The 15886-nt window shown below is 36.0% G+C and overlaps 1 protein-coding gene across 3 annotated transcripts; it reads left to right on the plus strand.

Annotated features, from left to right (window-relative positions):
- The first annotated feature begins 670 nt into the window (after positions 1-670).
- Positions 671-15204, plus strand: LOC102603678 (uncharacterized). 3 transcript variants are annotated; one of them, XR_368369.2, is made up of 9 exons: positions 671-1795; positions 1921-2020; positions 2196-2252; positions 9268-9382; positions 10333-10415; positions 14208-14269; positions 14359-14455; positions 14663-14951; positions 15046-15183. XR_368369.2 is itself a non-coding variant. In XM_006360800.2 (8 exons), the coding sequence occupies exons 1-8, from the start codon at positions 1449-1451 to the stop codon at positions 14717-14719; spliced, it is 918 nt and encodes a 305-aa protein (XP_006360862.1). In that variant the 5' UTR covers positions 671-1448; the 3' UTR covers positions 14720-15204. The 3 variants fall into 3 exon arrangements, 2 of the variants coding, with proteins under 2 accessions (XP_006360862.1, XP_006360863.1); XM_006360800.2 differs by having other exon boundaries at positions 14663-15204; XM_006360801.2 differs by having other exon boundaries at positions 672-1795; positions 10336-10415; positions 14663-15204.
- Positions 15205-15886: the final 682 nt, after the last annotated feature.

Consider the following 15886-nt stretch of genomic DNA (forward strand, 5'->3'; position numbering starts at 1 on the left):
TATATATATATTCAAAAGAAAATATAAACAATTTTCTTATTAATTAATTACATAAAAAAGACATTTTGATTTTTAATCAAGATAGACCGATAGAATAATGAAAGTTTCATGGTCTAAACATTCGTTTCGTATTAATACTAGGATATATATATACTTCAATACGATATTTGATATTTTTAATATCTTCTTATAACTATCGAATATATATCAAATACTATAAAATCGAAACTATGTTGTCAACAAATTTGATTTGATATCTATCATATCATCTCCACCTCTAACACTATTTCGAGAATAAGTGTAGTTTCCCAAGTTCTTTCATATATTCTGATACCATTTGGAAGAGAAATTCTTAATTCTTACACGTTTTTTTCTTTTATTTATTAAATATATTTTAAAATATTTTTCTTTTTTCATTTTCAGAATTTTTTTTTGCAAAAACTGCAATTTTTATTTTTTTCCAGATTGGTTGTAAATTAGGTTTTTATTTTTTTTTCTTTTCAGATTAGACCTAAAGTATGTCGACATTTTATTTCCTGTCCTGATAATAGATAAAATGTCTAATCCTAGGTCTCAACTTTATAATATACGTAAAATCATTGGTCCAAAATCTTCAATTTATTTTTATTATTATTTTTTTTAGCATAAAAGAAAAAGCTAAGACTAGATAAAGAAAAAAACTTCAACAAAATTTCTCCTTTTTTTTCTTTTTTTCTGTCATTTCTCTCACTCTGTACCTCCACTAATACATACATGAAGTACTATTTCTTGATTCTTTGATGTTGGGTTTTTATTCTTTCACCAAATATCTGAGTTTCATTTCATGGGTAATCTTGTGAAGCAATGCAATTTAATAAACTAATTCCCAAGTGGGGTTTTAATATTGAAGGGGATTTTCACCTTGGTTAAGGAATCTTGGTGAAATGTATTGTGTTGGTACTGTATTTCGTGTTTTGTTGCAAACCCCTTTTACTCTACTGGGGAAAATCAATGAATCCCAGATAAAGTTTGAGTCTTTTTGATGTTTTGATTGTTGTTTTTGGTTTTTTTCTATTGTTGTGTAGCTCTGGGTGGATTCAGGAGTTAAGTGAATTGTTTTGGTATTGTATACTTTTGCTCTCCTGGAACAGTGATGGACCCCAGATAGATTTTGGGTTTTTTCTTGTTTGGGTTTCTGAAGCTCTGATTGTAGTGCTGTTTTGCTTTTTTTTTCTTCTGTTGTTGTGTAGCTCTTGGTGGATTGAGGAGTTTAGTGAACTGTCTTGGTGCTATATAGTTTTGTGTATTGCAACCCCTTTTAATCTCCTGGAACAGTGATGAACCCCAAATGAATTTTGGGTTTTTGAAGCTGCTGCTTTTTCCTATTGTTATGTAGCTCTAGGTGGATTCAGGAGTGAAGTGAATTTTCTTGGAAGTACTTGAATAAAGTTAAATGCTTTAGTGAAGTAATGGCTGCAGATTCTAATACAGGGTTTCATCAGCAAGCTTTATCATTTCAATCAGGGGCAATTGGGAGCTCATCATCTCAGATGATGTTGATGAGTGATTACTACAGTCATCTTGGAGTGAATTTTGATGTAAATAATAGTGGTGTAGGAGGAGGGATGTTGTATTCAGGGAATCCAACAATGATGACAACCAATAGCTCTAGTAGCAATAGTCCAAGAACTAGTCAGTATGGAAGTTGTTCAGATTCTTTTCTTATAGATACAGTGCCAGGGCTCAAGCATGATACGGGCCTCGCTGTTGAATGGACGGTCGAGGAGTTGTACAAACTGGAGGAAGGACTTATCAAGTAAGTAGATTTATTTTGGGTTTCTGAGTGAATGTCGATACTGAGATTTTTTATGTCTATCCATGTTTGTGACAAAAATATATACCCTAAGTATGTATCTGACATTCAAATTTTTTGGATAATAGGTATGCCAATGAACCACGTATAATGAAATACATTAAGATTGCAGCATCACTCCGCGATAAAAATGTCCGTGATGTTGCACTGAGATGTAGGTGGATCACGGTGAGCTACCTAGGCTGTTTAATATCTCTCAATCACTTGACTGTATCTATCTCTATCCTTCATCTCTTTTTTAGAAGCTATTTCTGATGACTCCTTTTATTAGTCTGAAGCATTTCTTGTCATAGCTGATGCTTGATGAGAAGGCTTGCTTACATCTTTATTTATTGTTTGTCAGAGAAAGCGAAGGAAACCTGAAGACTATAGTTTGGGGAAGAAAGTGAAGGATAGGAAGGTTTGCCATCATCTACTTTACTTCCTTTTATCCTTTTCCTACGTTCCCTTTATCTCGTATGGTATTACAAATTACTTTGATTTGCTTATCTGATTCCTCGAAGTCTAAACTGATCAGACACAGTGGGTTATTTATTTATCCAATTTCTGAATCTGGGAGTTTCTAGAAACTGTTGACTGTAACTTTTATGTTTGAAACTTCTTTAGTCATGGTAGTTTAAAGAAATGTGCATGCTTTCAAATGTGATTTTACTATTCTGACCATGTACTAGCTTATCTACCTAAATTTGATATCTTTGGTCCAGCTAAGCAAAGAGAAGGTTTGATAGTATTAGGAGAGAATTTTTATGTGAAGAAGATAGAGGATAAGGCTTTCCATGTAGCGAAATGGAACAAAGTAACTAAGATAAAGGAGGGCAGTTATGGATAAAAGTTTGATATTCCGAAGCAACATCAATTGTATTACTGGTTGTGAAGATATTGCCAGGTTCCAATGAACTTTAGGAACAGGTGATCCCAGTTAAATAAGTAAAGCTGGTCCTTGGTGCAGTAACCAGTAATATTCACATGGAGTTGTATTATGGAAGAATGTGCAGACGCTGCGGGAGGAAGAGGAATTGTTTCAACTAAAGTTCTGGCATGCTATATGGAATTATGGATAGGACATATTCGCCTTAAAGTTGAATTTCCACAACTGTTCAGTTTTACCGGGAAAACTAATGCTAGCATTGCATAGTACAAAACAGATCATGCTAGGAGATGACTTTCAGATGGAATTGTGAGGATCAGGAAGTTGAGAAGATGGTCCAGCTTCCCGGAAACTGGAAGGTGCAAATGTTCTACCAGAAGGGACGGAGACTGAGGTGGAAACACCAAAAGGATGGGAAGTTCATTGAAGCACAGAGTATGGTATAAGGTTATCTCTTCATCAAACATCTCCTCAATTTATTTGGATGACTATCTGGAGGAATAAAGCACATCGTAAGGTGGTTGGGTTTTGTTGGATTGTTACATTTGATGGTTGTTTGACACAATCGACTCTGTAGAAGATAAAATTTTAATGTGTAGTAGGTGCTATAAGTGTGAGATTTATGGTGAAGGTACATGCCGTCTGTTGCTACACAGGTTGTTGCTATGGAGTTTGTTTCTGAACGTTGATGGGCTGATAGTTTAAAAAGATGAGTGATATTGGGTGCCTAGTACTGAAGGAGGCTTTCTTAAATCTATACAGGAAACGAGCTGTGAAAACAAAGCAGGAACGTGTATTATTAACATACTAGCTTGCCCTTTTTTTGGGTGATTTGGAAGGAGAGAAAAGAGAGTTATTTGAAGACAAACCTGAATCACTAGAAAAACTTAAATACAAATGCCTATACTCATTTGGCCTTTTGGTGTAACTTGTTAAAAACTGATGAATTAGATATTCTTATAGGTTTTCCAGCCCCTTTTTAGATTAATTAGGAGTGAGTTTTTGCAACTGTAAATTTTCATCGCCTACTTGGTGCTGGCTGTTAATGAATAAATTCTGTCTAAAATGAAATCCACTTGATAGGTGTCTTATCATATGTTAAATATCCTTGTCGAGGTATTTTATCTAACTGTTGAGTCAGTATAGTTACTCACTCACACCCAACTATTAAGTATTTAACTTTCTTTCTCGAAAGGTAACTAAACTTGTTAATAAAGAGGAAGAGGGTGCAATCTTTATTACTTGAAATCAATGGCTATTGACAACACCTACTTCGATCAATTTTGAAAAAGAAATGACCTCCTTCCTGTATTTGTAGAGTGTGATTCAATGTTAGAGAACTTAATCATTTAACCAAAAAGAACTTCTTAAGTATTATAATCATACTACTGTTGCTGGACCAAAGAAAGTTCTTTCGGTCTTGCTTATGACTAAGGTTTTCAGTGTTTTTGGGGAAAAATGTTGATGCCTTGTCTTTTGGTTTTGTGATCCATTTATAGGAAAAAAAAAGATGCCTTTATATCTGAGGCTTGCAAATGTATGGCTTAGATCTTGCCAACACTTTTGGGGGTCGCTCCTTTTTATAAAGTAGCTTTTTAGTAGTGGGTACGCCTTTTGATAAAGTCGTCTTTGACAGCCTGTTTTGTCAGTAGCTATTATTGGATCCCTTTTAGGAATAGTGAAATGCCCTTTGGGAAAAGTAATTCCGGCTTTCCCTCTACTTTTTCCAGGGGGTTCTTTTCTCTATTCATAATTTGGGTCTATGTAAGCTAGAGTCATTCCTTTAGGATTACACATGTCTCCATTATCTTCATTGCTACTTTATGTAGAAGCAACATCTTCAATTAACTGCAAAATCTGTTTTTCATTATGCTTGTCTAAGTTTTCTAGAGCCTTCTTTAGTTTTTCCCTGAGCTCTGCTTTTGATGGAGTTTTTCTCGTGGAACTAGTCTTTTGAGAATGTGATTTGAGGACAAGTTGTTTGGGCGTCCAACCTTTGATTTGTATCTCTTTGGATAAATACTTAATTCGATCGATATCTGTATTGGAAAAATTCCAAGTAATTATAAAAGATATTCTCTTTTGAATATAATATTTACACATTTTGATGTGCTCGGGTAGTGTAGTAATTTCTTCTTTAGTATGGAAATCTTCAAACCTATTGAGAAATTATTGTGGAAGTATCTCTTTGTTAACTCCGAATAAATTCCACCATTCATAAAACCACCTTGGGATAATGGCTTTAATGACAATACTTAATAAACCAAGTGTGTCTTGGCCTGAGACATAAAAAATTGAACCATGCCGCTTTGTAATCATACCAGTTGTATGTCTGGGGTCTGTGCGTTATAGATAACGTTATTGGAGTATGTAAATGGTCTGCAAACCATTCAAAAGGGTCTAAGATTCTCTTGATGGTGAACCTGGAATATTTGATAATTGCAAGATTGTTTTCATCTCTGGAATGTTCTATCTCGATTGAATCTGCGTCAATAAGGATAGCTTCATAGTATCTCCTGGTTTTGAGTATCCACAAAGTTAGAATCAGTATAGCAAGGTTTGATCAAGTTTGCTATATCAGTGTTGCTATAATCTTTGTTTAACGCCATGATAGGCAATACCTATGAAGTAATGAGTTCGAACCTTTCTTCCTTTGGAGATGAAGTGGTTGGTTTAGTTAATTCGGGATTAACAACTTGAGCAAAAGATTCAGGGGTCTTCGTGGCATAACTTTCTTTTGTTTGGATAGAGGAACCTGAGGATGTTCCTTTGTCAAAAGGTTTTGCTGATATAAGATTTATCAGCTTTGGTTGACGGGTTGGTAGCCTTGGATATTCGGCTAATGCTGTGAACCTATTTTGGAAAGGTAGTTCAAGCCTTTGATGACTTTCAGTTTTTGCTGGAGCTAATGGGGGATGTATAAAAGGTCTAGCCATTTTTGCTTTATGGAGATTTTCTCCTTTGATAAGAGTATTGGGTTTGAAAGTGGCCTCGTGTTTTTCCCTGTAAAAATTCTCTTATCAGGAAGTCTGGTAAAGAATTATTTTCTCCTTTGATAAAATCAATTTTAAAATCAAAGCTAGACAGTAGAGCTTGCCATCTAGCAAATATTTAAGGCTACCAACTACTCAACCAAAGCTGATAAATCTTATATCAGCAAAACCTTTTGACAAAGGAACATCCTCTGGTTCCTCTATCCAAACAAAAGAAAGTTATGTCATGAAGGCCCCTGATTTTTTTGCTCAAGCTGTTAATCCTGAATTAACTAAACCAACCATTTCATCTCCGAAGGAAGAAAGGTTCGAATTCATTACTTCACAGGTATTGCCTATTATGACATTAAACAAAGATTATAAGTGAACCTGAAATATTTGATAATTGCAGGATTGTTTTCATCTCTGGAATGTTCTATCTCGATTGAATCTGCGTCAATAAGGATAGCTTCATAGTATCTCCTGGTTTTGAGTATCCACAAAGTTAGAATCAGTATAGCAAGGTTTGATCAAGTTTGCTATATCAGTGTTGTTATAATCTTTGTTTAATGTCATAATAGGCAATACCTGTGAAGTAATGAATTCGAACCTTTCTTCCTTCGGAGATGAAATGGTTGGTTTAGTTAATTCAGGATTAACAGCTTGAGCAAAAAAATCAGGGGCCTTCATGACATAACTTTCTTTTGTTTGGATAGAGGAACCTGAGGATGTTCCTTTGTCAAAAGGTTTTGCTGATATAAGATTTATCAGCTTTGGTTGAGTAGTTGGTAGCCTTAAATATTTGCTAGATGGCAAGCTCTACTGTCTAGCTTTGATTTTAAAATTGATTTTATCAAAGGAGAAAATAATTCTTTACCAGACTTCCTGATAAGAGAATTTTTACAGGGAAAAACACGAGGCCACTTTCAAACCCAATACTCTTATCAAAGGAGAAAATCTCCATAAAGCAAAAATGGCTAGACCTTTTATACATCCCCCATTAGCTCCAGCAAAAACTGAAAGTCATCAAAGGCTTGAACTACCTTTCCAAAATAGGTTCACAGCATTAGCCGAATATCCAAGGCTACCAACCCGTCAACCAAAGCTGATAAATCTTATATCAGCAAAACCTTTTGACAAAGGAACATCCTCTGGTTCCTCTATCCAAACAAAAGAAAGTTATGTCATGAAGGCCCCTGATTTTTTTGCTCAAGCTGTTAATCCTGAATTAACTAAACCAACCATTTCATCTCCGAAGGAAGAAAGGTTCGAATTCATTACTTCACAGGTATTGCCTATTATGACATTAAACAAAGATTATAACAACACTGATATAGCAAACTTGATCAAACCTTGCTATACTGATTCTAACTTTGTGGATACTCAAAACCAGGAGATACTATGAAGCTATCCTTATTGACGCAGATTCAATCGAGATAGAACATTCCAGAGATGAAAACAATCTTGCAATTATCAAATATTCCAGGTTCACCATCAAGAGAATCTTAGACCCTTTTGAATGGTTTGCAGACCATTTACATACTCCAATAACGTTATCTATAATGCACAGACCCCAGACATACAACTGGTATGATTACAAAGCGGCATGGTTCAATTTTTTATGTCTCAGGCCAAGACACACTTGGTTTATTAAGTATTGTCATTAAAGCCATTATCCCAAGGTGGTTTTATGAATGGTGGAATTTATTCGGAGTTAACAAAGAGATACTTCCACAACAATTTCTCAATAGGTTTGAAGATTTCCATACTAAAGAAGAAATTACTACACTACCCGAGCACATCAAAATGTGTAAATATTATATTCAAAAGAGAATATCTTTTATAATTACTTGAAATTTTTCCAAAACAAATATCGATCGAATTAAGTATTTATCCAAAGAGATACAAATCAAAGGTTGGACGCCCAAACAACCTGTCCTCAAATCCCAGTCTCAAAAGATTAGTTCAACGGGAAAAACTCCATCAAAAGCAGAGCTCAGGGAAAAATTGAAGAAGGCTCTAGAAAACTTAGACAAGCATAATGAAAAACAGATTGTGCAGTTAATTGAAGATGTTGCTTCGACAGAAAGTAGCAACAAAGATAATGGAGACATGTGCAATCCTAAAGGAATGGCTCTAGCTTACATGGACCCAAATTATGAATAGAGAAAAGAACCCCCTGGAAAAAGTAGAGGCAAAACCGGAATTACTTTTTCCAAAGGGCATTTCACTATTCCTAAAAGGGATCCAGTAATAGCTACTGTCAAAGACGACTTTATCAAAAGGCGTACCCACTACTCAAAAGCTACTTTATAAAAAGGAGCGACCCCCAAAAGTGTCGGCAAGATCTAAGCCATACATTTGCAAGCCTCAGATATAAAGGCATCTTTTCCTATAAATGGATCACAAAACCAAAAGACAAGGCATCAACATTTTTTCCTAAAAACACTGAAAAGAAGTTGAAATGGGGTAACTCAAGAAAAGGTCACTACACAGTCAAGGAAGGGTATCACAGCTTATGCTCAAGGAACTCAATGATTGACAAATGGTCATGGAAGACAAAATTACCTACCAAAGTGATCTGTTTCTGTTGGACTGCACTGCATAACTCATGCCTCACACAGGATAATCTCTCCAAAAGGAAACTCCAGCTTGCTAACCGATGCTATTTCTGCCACAAGCACACAGAAAATGTCAACCACTTACTGCTGCACTGCCCAGCCGCCTCAGACCTCTGGAATATGTTTTGTTGCTTTTTTGGTCTTTCTTGGGTCATGCCTTTCTCTGTTAGGGATGCTCTTGAAAGTTGGAGTTCACGGGATGTTGAGAAAGCCATCAAGAGTATGTCGATGATGATCCCTGGTGTTATCTTTTGGTGTTTATGGACAGAAAGGAACAAAAGATGTTTTGATGGAATTTCAACTTCTAGAAATCTTTTGCGAGGCAGATGTCTAGTTAGCCTTTTTAGTTGGTCCAAACTGACCCCTGTAAATAATTTAGAACTCTTCTTGGATTTTGTTAGCTCTATAGCTTAGAAAGAGGCTACAAATCCTTTTTTTTTTGTGAGCTTAACTGATCTATCCTTGTAAAGCTTGCATCTTCTTGATGCCTTGAAATGAATCTACTTACTTCATCAAAAAAAAAAGTTCTTACCAGTCTTGCTGGATCTTTTGGGACTTTGATATTATACCTTCCTGCTGTTACAGTGTAGAAACTGTACCGGTGCTGATGTGTGTGATGGTAGGGGCGGGTGGATTGTCATTTCTTCTCTTTACTGAGGCATCACCTTTTTGCTATTAATGGGAAGGAGCAATATGATTGTCTACATATCTAGTAGAATGTGCCAATCAGTTTTGCCTCTGCTGCAGGAAAATTTCTGAATGGTCGCATTTCAGATCACTAATGAACTAGTAAATTCTACTTTTAGGAACTGAATTAGTGGAATTACTCATGACGTTAATCACTAATCATCTCTCTGTTTATGTCTATTGGTATGTTTCTATCTACATGCATCTTTTTTTATGCATATTTTATCATAAAGAAAGAAAAACATTACATTTTTCATGCTTCTTCAGGATAATTTAGCAGAAATGTCCTCAATGAGTAGTGCATCTGCTTCACTTATGAAGTTGGCTCCATATTCTCTCTCCACGAATCATCATGGCCATGGTGATGTTTTGTCATCAGGAGGTTAGTTTCACCTGTTTATCAATAGGAAGATATTCTTCTCCATTTTCCTTTTGCCAGAAAACAAAGTTGTTCTATGATCTCTCAAAATAAATAGCTGTTTCCTGAAATTGACTTAAATGATGTTACTTCAGTTATCTTGTAACAGATAATTGCTTACCTAATAATACCTGATGCAACTAGATAATGTTTCTGGTTGAAAGTGTGTGTGTTATTCATTCTAGTATCAGATGAACAGCAATCTGCTATAGTGAAAAATATATAAATATCATTTTTTAATCTTCTTCTTTCTCCTGTTATAAAATCTAACGACAATATATTCACTCTTAAATCTTAATAACAATTCGTTATTTATCATCTTCTTGCACAATTCACAATCCTTAGTTTGGAAACCACTATCCTGATAAAGTGAAGGAGATGGAAAAAGGTTGTCTTGCATGTTTTTGTTTGAATGAGAAAGGAAAGTTTAAAGTAAGAAGAATTGGGATGTTACAAGTTGACCATATTTGAACTGTTTGTGTGGGTTGCACAACTTTCTTGCAACCTAATTTAGGGAAACAGGATTTATATGGATAAGTAGAGGCAGGGAGTGAAATTTTTTACGTGTTCCAAATGCAAGTATACAACTGTCAAAATGTTCTAATTGACAGGAATATGCAGACTAATCTAGAGCATTCAATAATTTATGTACATAAGCACCTCAAGATGTTGAGTGGTGCAATGCCTTGAGGTTCTCCCCACGTTACCAATATATGTTGTTCGACCAATTTATGCATGCAAACACTGAAATATGTCATGTAGCATAATCTGGTAAAACTCTTGCTGAAATTACTGATGAGTCTTATGCTTCTGCTAATGCTATTGTGAAATTCCTATGTGTTTTTGGTTTTGTATCTTGAGTTGTTTCATGCAGCTTTGCCTCTAATTGTCTAACTGGTTTTTGTGTTGCTTAGCAGCATTACTTGGAACAAGGCGTCTATTGGAAGAAAATAATCAGGCCCTTAACAAAATTTCAGCTAACCTCTCAACGTTCATGGTATTAGTCTCAACCTCTTGTTTATGGAATGAAACTTATGAAATAATTGGGGGAGAATCAGAAAAACAAGATGCGAACTTCTTGTTGAAGGACTTCAATAGTTTTCTTGAAATGGAAAATGACTTGCTGAAAATTTACTAGGGGTAGTAATTTAATAGCCGTAGTCCAACAGGGGAAAAAAACATTGGCTCTGTTAATACTGACAAGAAAAGAGCTGGACAAGTCTTGCTCTGTCTATGGCAATTTAGTGATTCTGCAGCATCGTTTCTGATCCTTTAGTGCTAACATAAGTTTCATTCACGCAGCATTATAAGCTTGTCTAAGGTGACTCATGTGTGATCATATCTTGTTTAATGAGAAAAGAGCTGCATGAAGACGGGGAAATCTCGAGAGGGGAAGATTTTTTCCCCTTGAGGCAAGAAATCTTTTGAAATCGTTACACACAACCAGACAGAATTTTCATGGTTTCAATTGACTGAGTTGAGATAAAGCTTGTGTAAACAGTGGAATAATCAACCAGTGATGTTTCAGATGATGTTGCCAAATCATATGAAGGGCATAGTAAAAAAATTGATTTGAATGGTCAGTTTGGACAGATAGAAGAATGAAGATGAATGAGGAAGTTGTGATTAACATTTATATATGTTTCTTCCAAATAAATGATGAAACAAGGGGTCAATATTTGGTATGGTGGATGAGGACAGCATGGGATCAGGAAGAGGCCTTTATCAGAAACTATCAAGGCACTAATGGGCGAATAAAGTTACTCAATACTGGTATGATAAGAGTCGAACTCCTGGTGGAAATCATGCTCTGGATTCCGAAAAATGGAATATCACTTGGCCAAACAGGTATAGAAATTGTGACAAGGCCATGTCACAATGGGTTGGATAATGTCTGAGGATAATTGTGAGAGAAGAAATATCATCAAATACCATCTTATTAAATGAGAATAGTTGATTAAGCCAATGAATAAAGGAGGGTTTGGTGTCAAAAACCTTTCAAAGCACAATACTGGTTGATGAGGAAGTGGCAGGAAATAGACCTACACTTGGTGTAAGTAGGGAGGTAGGTTGCTAAAGAGCGGCGGTGGTGCTTGAAAATAGTTGCAACCTCACACGGTGTGAGTTTCTGGATAAAATCATAAGGCAGCTGGAGGTGTTCAAAAATATATTAGATATAAAGCTGCGAATGGAATGTAAAATTTTGGACAGATTGTGGTTAGGTATGTTGCATTGAGGAAGAATTTCTTATAACATATCCAGATTGGCCTCTTTTCTGGAGGTTGTGATTGGATGGAACATCTCCTCCTCATAACTTTATACCATGACTGTCCACAAGAAATGATATAATGAACTGGAAACACACCGAGGATGGAAGGTTTTCTGTGAACAAGCTTTACAGAAAGGAAGTGGGATCTCTTCAAGAAATCAGATTGGCAAGGTGGAGACAAATTTGGACAAGTCAGGCATCAACCAAGGTGAAGTGTTTTGTGTGGTTGGTGGCCAAGAGAGCATGCCTCATGCAAGAAGTGTTGAAGAAGAAGGGCCAACAAATAGTATCCAGAGGTTTTCTCTACAATGAGACAGATGAGACCAACAATCACCTATTCTTGCATTGCAAAGTCACTTCCCAGCTTTGGTCCATGTTCTTGAAACTCACAGACAATAACTGGACTATGCCAGAACACACTGCTGACCTACTGAGCTGTTGGATTAGGAGAGGAGGAAGTAAGAGCCAGAAGAAATGGTGGAGAATGATCCCAGCTTGCATTTGGTGGACATTATGGAAGGAGAGAAATGGAAGATGTTATGAGAATAAAACAAGTTCCATTCAGAAAGTGAAAGAGAAATCTATTGTCTTCTTTTATTTTTGGTGTAAAGTTAGCCTTTTTCTCTCCTTTTCTTGTTAGCAACTTTTTGGAGGTCCCCAGCATGTCCTTAATGCTGAAGAATATCATTACCAATTTTTAAAAAAATTAAAAAATCTTCTCCTCAGAGAATGACCACAGCTGGGACAGGAAGTTTTCCAGAGCTGGAAGGTGATCGTAGTAAGTCAGCTATGTCAATAAAACATGGATTTGATTGTATAGGCCCTGATATGCATGGACGAAGAAAAGAGTTGAAAGATTCACAGTTGCATGCTTTTTTGCAAGGAGAAGAAGGAAACCAACAATCATGTGTTTCTCCATTGTAAGATTAGAACACAGATCTGGTCTCTGTTTCTAAGTATGTCTCAATTCCAGAACACACTGCTGACCTACTCATCTGTTGGATAAGGAGAGGAGGGAGCAAGATTCAGAAAAACATATGGTGGTCAACATGGAGAGAGAGAAACAACAAATGCTTTCAGGATATCTCTAACACAATCCAGAAAGTTAAAGAGAATTGTATCAGTACTTCGTATTTTTGGTGTAAAGAAGAGGGTATAGAAGAAGCTGAGCAGTTGGTACAACTTCCTTAATGCTGAAGAATACAATACAACTTTACCATTTTCAAAAGAAAATCGTTCTTTGCTCTAGTGGTCACACCTGGCAAATGGTCAGCAGTTCCGCCAAAAATTAAACAGAAGCTACAGCCCTCTTGGAGGTAGTTGGTTGAACAACAGTGCTGGAAGCAGTCCTTAGTTTGGATAACCACAAGAAAGAAGAGGAGTTGTGCCATAGATATTTCATGTGTGGGTTGGATGTGAATCAGTCAACCATCTCTTTATATTGGTAGGTGCTGTTCTTTTTTCATGTTCAAGGTGGAATGGTCATGCCAAAGCCAGTGATGGATTTTCGATGTGTTGCAAGAAAATGTTTGGGGAAACTAAAAGATTTTGTCCCAGGGAAGGAAAGGAATAGGAAATCTAGAGATGCTTTGGAGGACATGCTCTAGCCTTAAATGCCTAAAATATGTAGGAAAGCAACAACAACTACATGTGCAGTGTAATTCCACAAGTGGGGTCTAGGAAGGGTGGGGTGTACACAACCTTACCCCTACCTTGTGTTAAGGTAGAGAGACTGTTTCTGATAGACCCTTGGCCCAAGTTAAGTATATCAAACAATGTTATCTAAATGACATGGTTATATGGATTTTCTGAAAACTCTAGGAATGTAAACTTTGTTAAGTTTTGCACCCGACTTAGCACCTCAAATGGCTTTTACTACCTTACATTATAAAGCAAAGCACCTCAAACGGGTGCTAGTTATAAACAATAAAAACACTAACAAGAAAAGAAAGAAGGCTCATTAATATCAGATTACAGGTATACAACGACAAAAGATGGGGCCAATTTAATAGTAAGTACTACTCTTCTAAAATGAAATTAAGAAAATTCTGAATTGCTCTTGTAACCATATCCAGCTTTTGTCTGTATCCACATTAGCTTTGAATGAGTCTGATCCTTAAATAGCAATGGTAATTACCACGACTTGAGAGTGCGTATAGCATAGGTCATAAAAAAGATCGGTGACATTGTCATTTGTTGGCCTTTTTGTGTTAGCTCTGGTAGTCCTTTTAGTTTGAGTACAAAGAGAATGGTGATACTTGTTATTTACTGCTAAAGTAACTAAGTAGGAAAATTAATGTGGGAATTGAATGAGGTGTATAAAATCCTTGGATAAGTAAAAATAAATAAGATGGAATCATTTAATTACATCTTCATGGATTATCGTCTGTTTTTTTTTGTTGTTGTTGTTTATTTCTGTTTCTGTTGCATCTTTCGGAGGAGACTGACAGATGTTCCTCATCTTACAATTTTCTATCTTGCATATTTTCTGATATCTGATGTCACTATGTAAATGAGCAGTTGCAGGACAATGTTGATCTCTTTTTCCAGACGAAGAACAATTTAACTGCGATTTTAAATAAGTAATTCTACTATCCTTTTTATTTGCCACCATGCTGACTTTTGGTTGTCCTGCCATTCATATAATACTACTGTTGTTATGTCATTTCAGAATGAAAAATATGCCAGGGATTATGAGCCAAATGCCACCACTTCCAGTCTTCTTAAATGAGGAGCTCACTAGTAGTCTCCCGCCTAGTTCAGCTCAGGTGATCTTGCTTTTCACACCCTTTTTTAGGCACAATGTTGAATCTTAATGCCACACCACTAGGGTTGATCCAGCGTCTTATTGAATCGGTTCTTCAAGTTCCACCATATCATTATCTGTGAGATCGTCTTAAATATGCTCCATGTTCATCTATGTTACACAAGATTTCTTGCAATATGTCATAATGCTGATCTCTCTGTTTCCCCAGCCGATGATGTTTGGCTGCAGAAGCGGAATCCAGTTGAAACAGGAGCCAGCTTGTTGATAGAGAATGCTCAGTGTTCAGTTTGGATTATTGGCTAGTGTAAGTGCACAATTTTTAGTGTAAATGCATAAAACAACTGGCGGTACTTGCATGACCAGGTCAATGAGACGAATGTTTTTGAACCATTTTCGGAAGCTGAATATCTGAGCAAGAAGTACCAGGAAATAACAGCCTTTTTCGTCATCTCATATCAGGCGAAATCTGTATCAGATAATGCACTTAGAAGTTTAAGGTCATGTTTCACCTTTCTGTTTGTAAATTCGAGAAACATATATAACTTCGGAATCATCCTTTAGTTTTGTAATATGTTCTCTTCTTTTTTGCAGCTTCTTGCATTGTTTTCTCCTAAATTTGCTGTAAAAAAAAACAACAAATTGTTGAGTATTTGGATTGAAATGAACTCAAATAGAGCGGAATGGATGTAAATGATTTATATAGTCAAGCGTAACTAGTTTGCAATTAAAGTATTGGTTGTTTTCAGAAAAGGGTGAATTTGCTATGAGAAGTCCCACTTCAGGAGTTAAGTACTTTATACTATAGACGATTTCATTTCCAGGTACTTTATACTAAAGATGATTTTTCTCTAAGAGTTATGTACTTTATACTAAAGACGATTTCATTTCTAGTTCAACTTGATTTTTTGAACTTATTAAGCACTTTATATTAAAGACGATTTCATTTTCAGGTTCAACTTGACTTATTTGCCGATAAGAGTAAGTATACGATAAGGAACATATCTACATTGAACGTGCTGTATATACAGAGTTGAATACCTAACATAAGGGGATGTATTTGTACCAAGGGAAAAAACGTAGAAAGAATGTTGATGCTGTTTAAGAAACACGACAAGTAGAAGAGACGAGATTTTTATCAAACGATTCATCATCTACTATATATATATACACGTAAAGAACATTTTGACCATATATATAGGGTGATTCACCAACTAACTGTGCCTGCTCACACAGGCATTCGCCATTTTTACATGTGCACACTCACGTCAGATGTTTTCACCTTCCTAAATTTCGATCGTAGTTATATGCTTTATAAATCTGTGCCTGCTCACACCTACATCAAAGACAAAAAAACAAAAAACATCTCCATAACCGCGAGACGATATAACCCCAAACCCCCAACCCAACCAACACAACAACAGAATGATAAACC

The sequence above is a fragment of the Solanum tuberosum genome, unplaced genomic scaffold (assembly GCF_000226075.1).
Source record: "Solanum tuberosum cultivar DM 1-3 516 R44 unplaced genomic scaffold, SolTub_3.0 scf00330, whole genome shotgun sequence".
Taxonomy (NCBI): Eukaryota; Viridiplantae; Streptophyta; class Magnoliopsida; order Solanales; family Solanaceae; genus Solanum; species Solanum tuberosum.

What these genes read in the sequence shown, in the direction of transcription:
- LOC102603678 (XM_006360800.2), top strand. Translation starts at nt 1,449, where the DNA reads ATGGCTGCAGATTCTAATACAGGGTTTCATCAGCAAGCTTTATCATTT. An exon ending in AGAAAGTGAAGGATAGGAAG is followed by an intron (nt 2,253 to 9,267) that starts GTTTGCCATCAT and finishes ATGCTTCTTCAG; the next exon opens with GATAATTTAGCAGAAATGTC. An exon ending in TTAACTGCGATTTTAAATAA is followed by an intron (nt 14,270 to 14,358) that starts GTAATTCTACTA and finishes ATGTCATTTCAG; the next exon opens with AATGAAAAATATGCCAGGGA.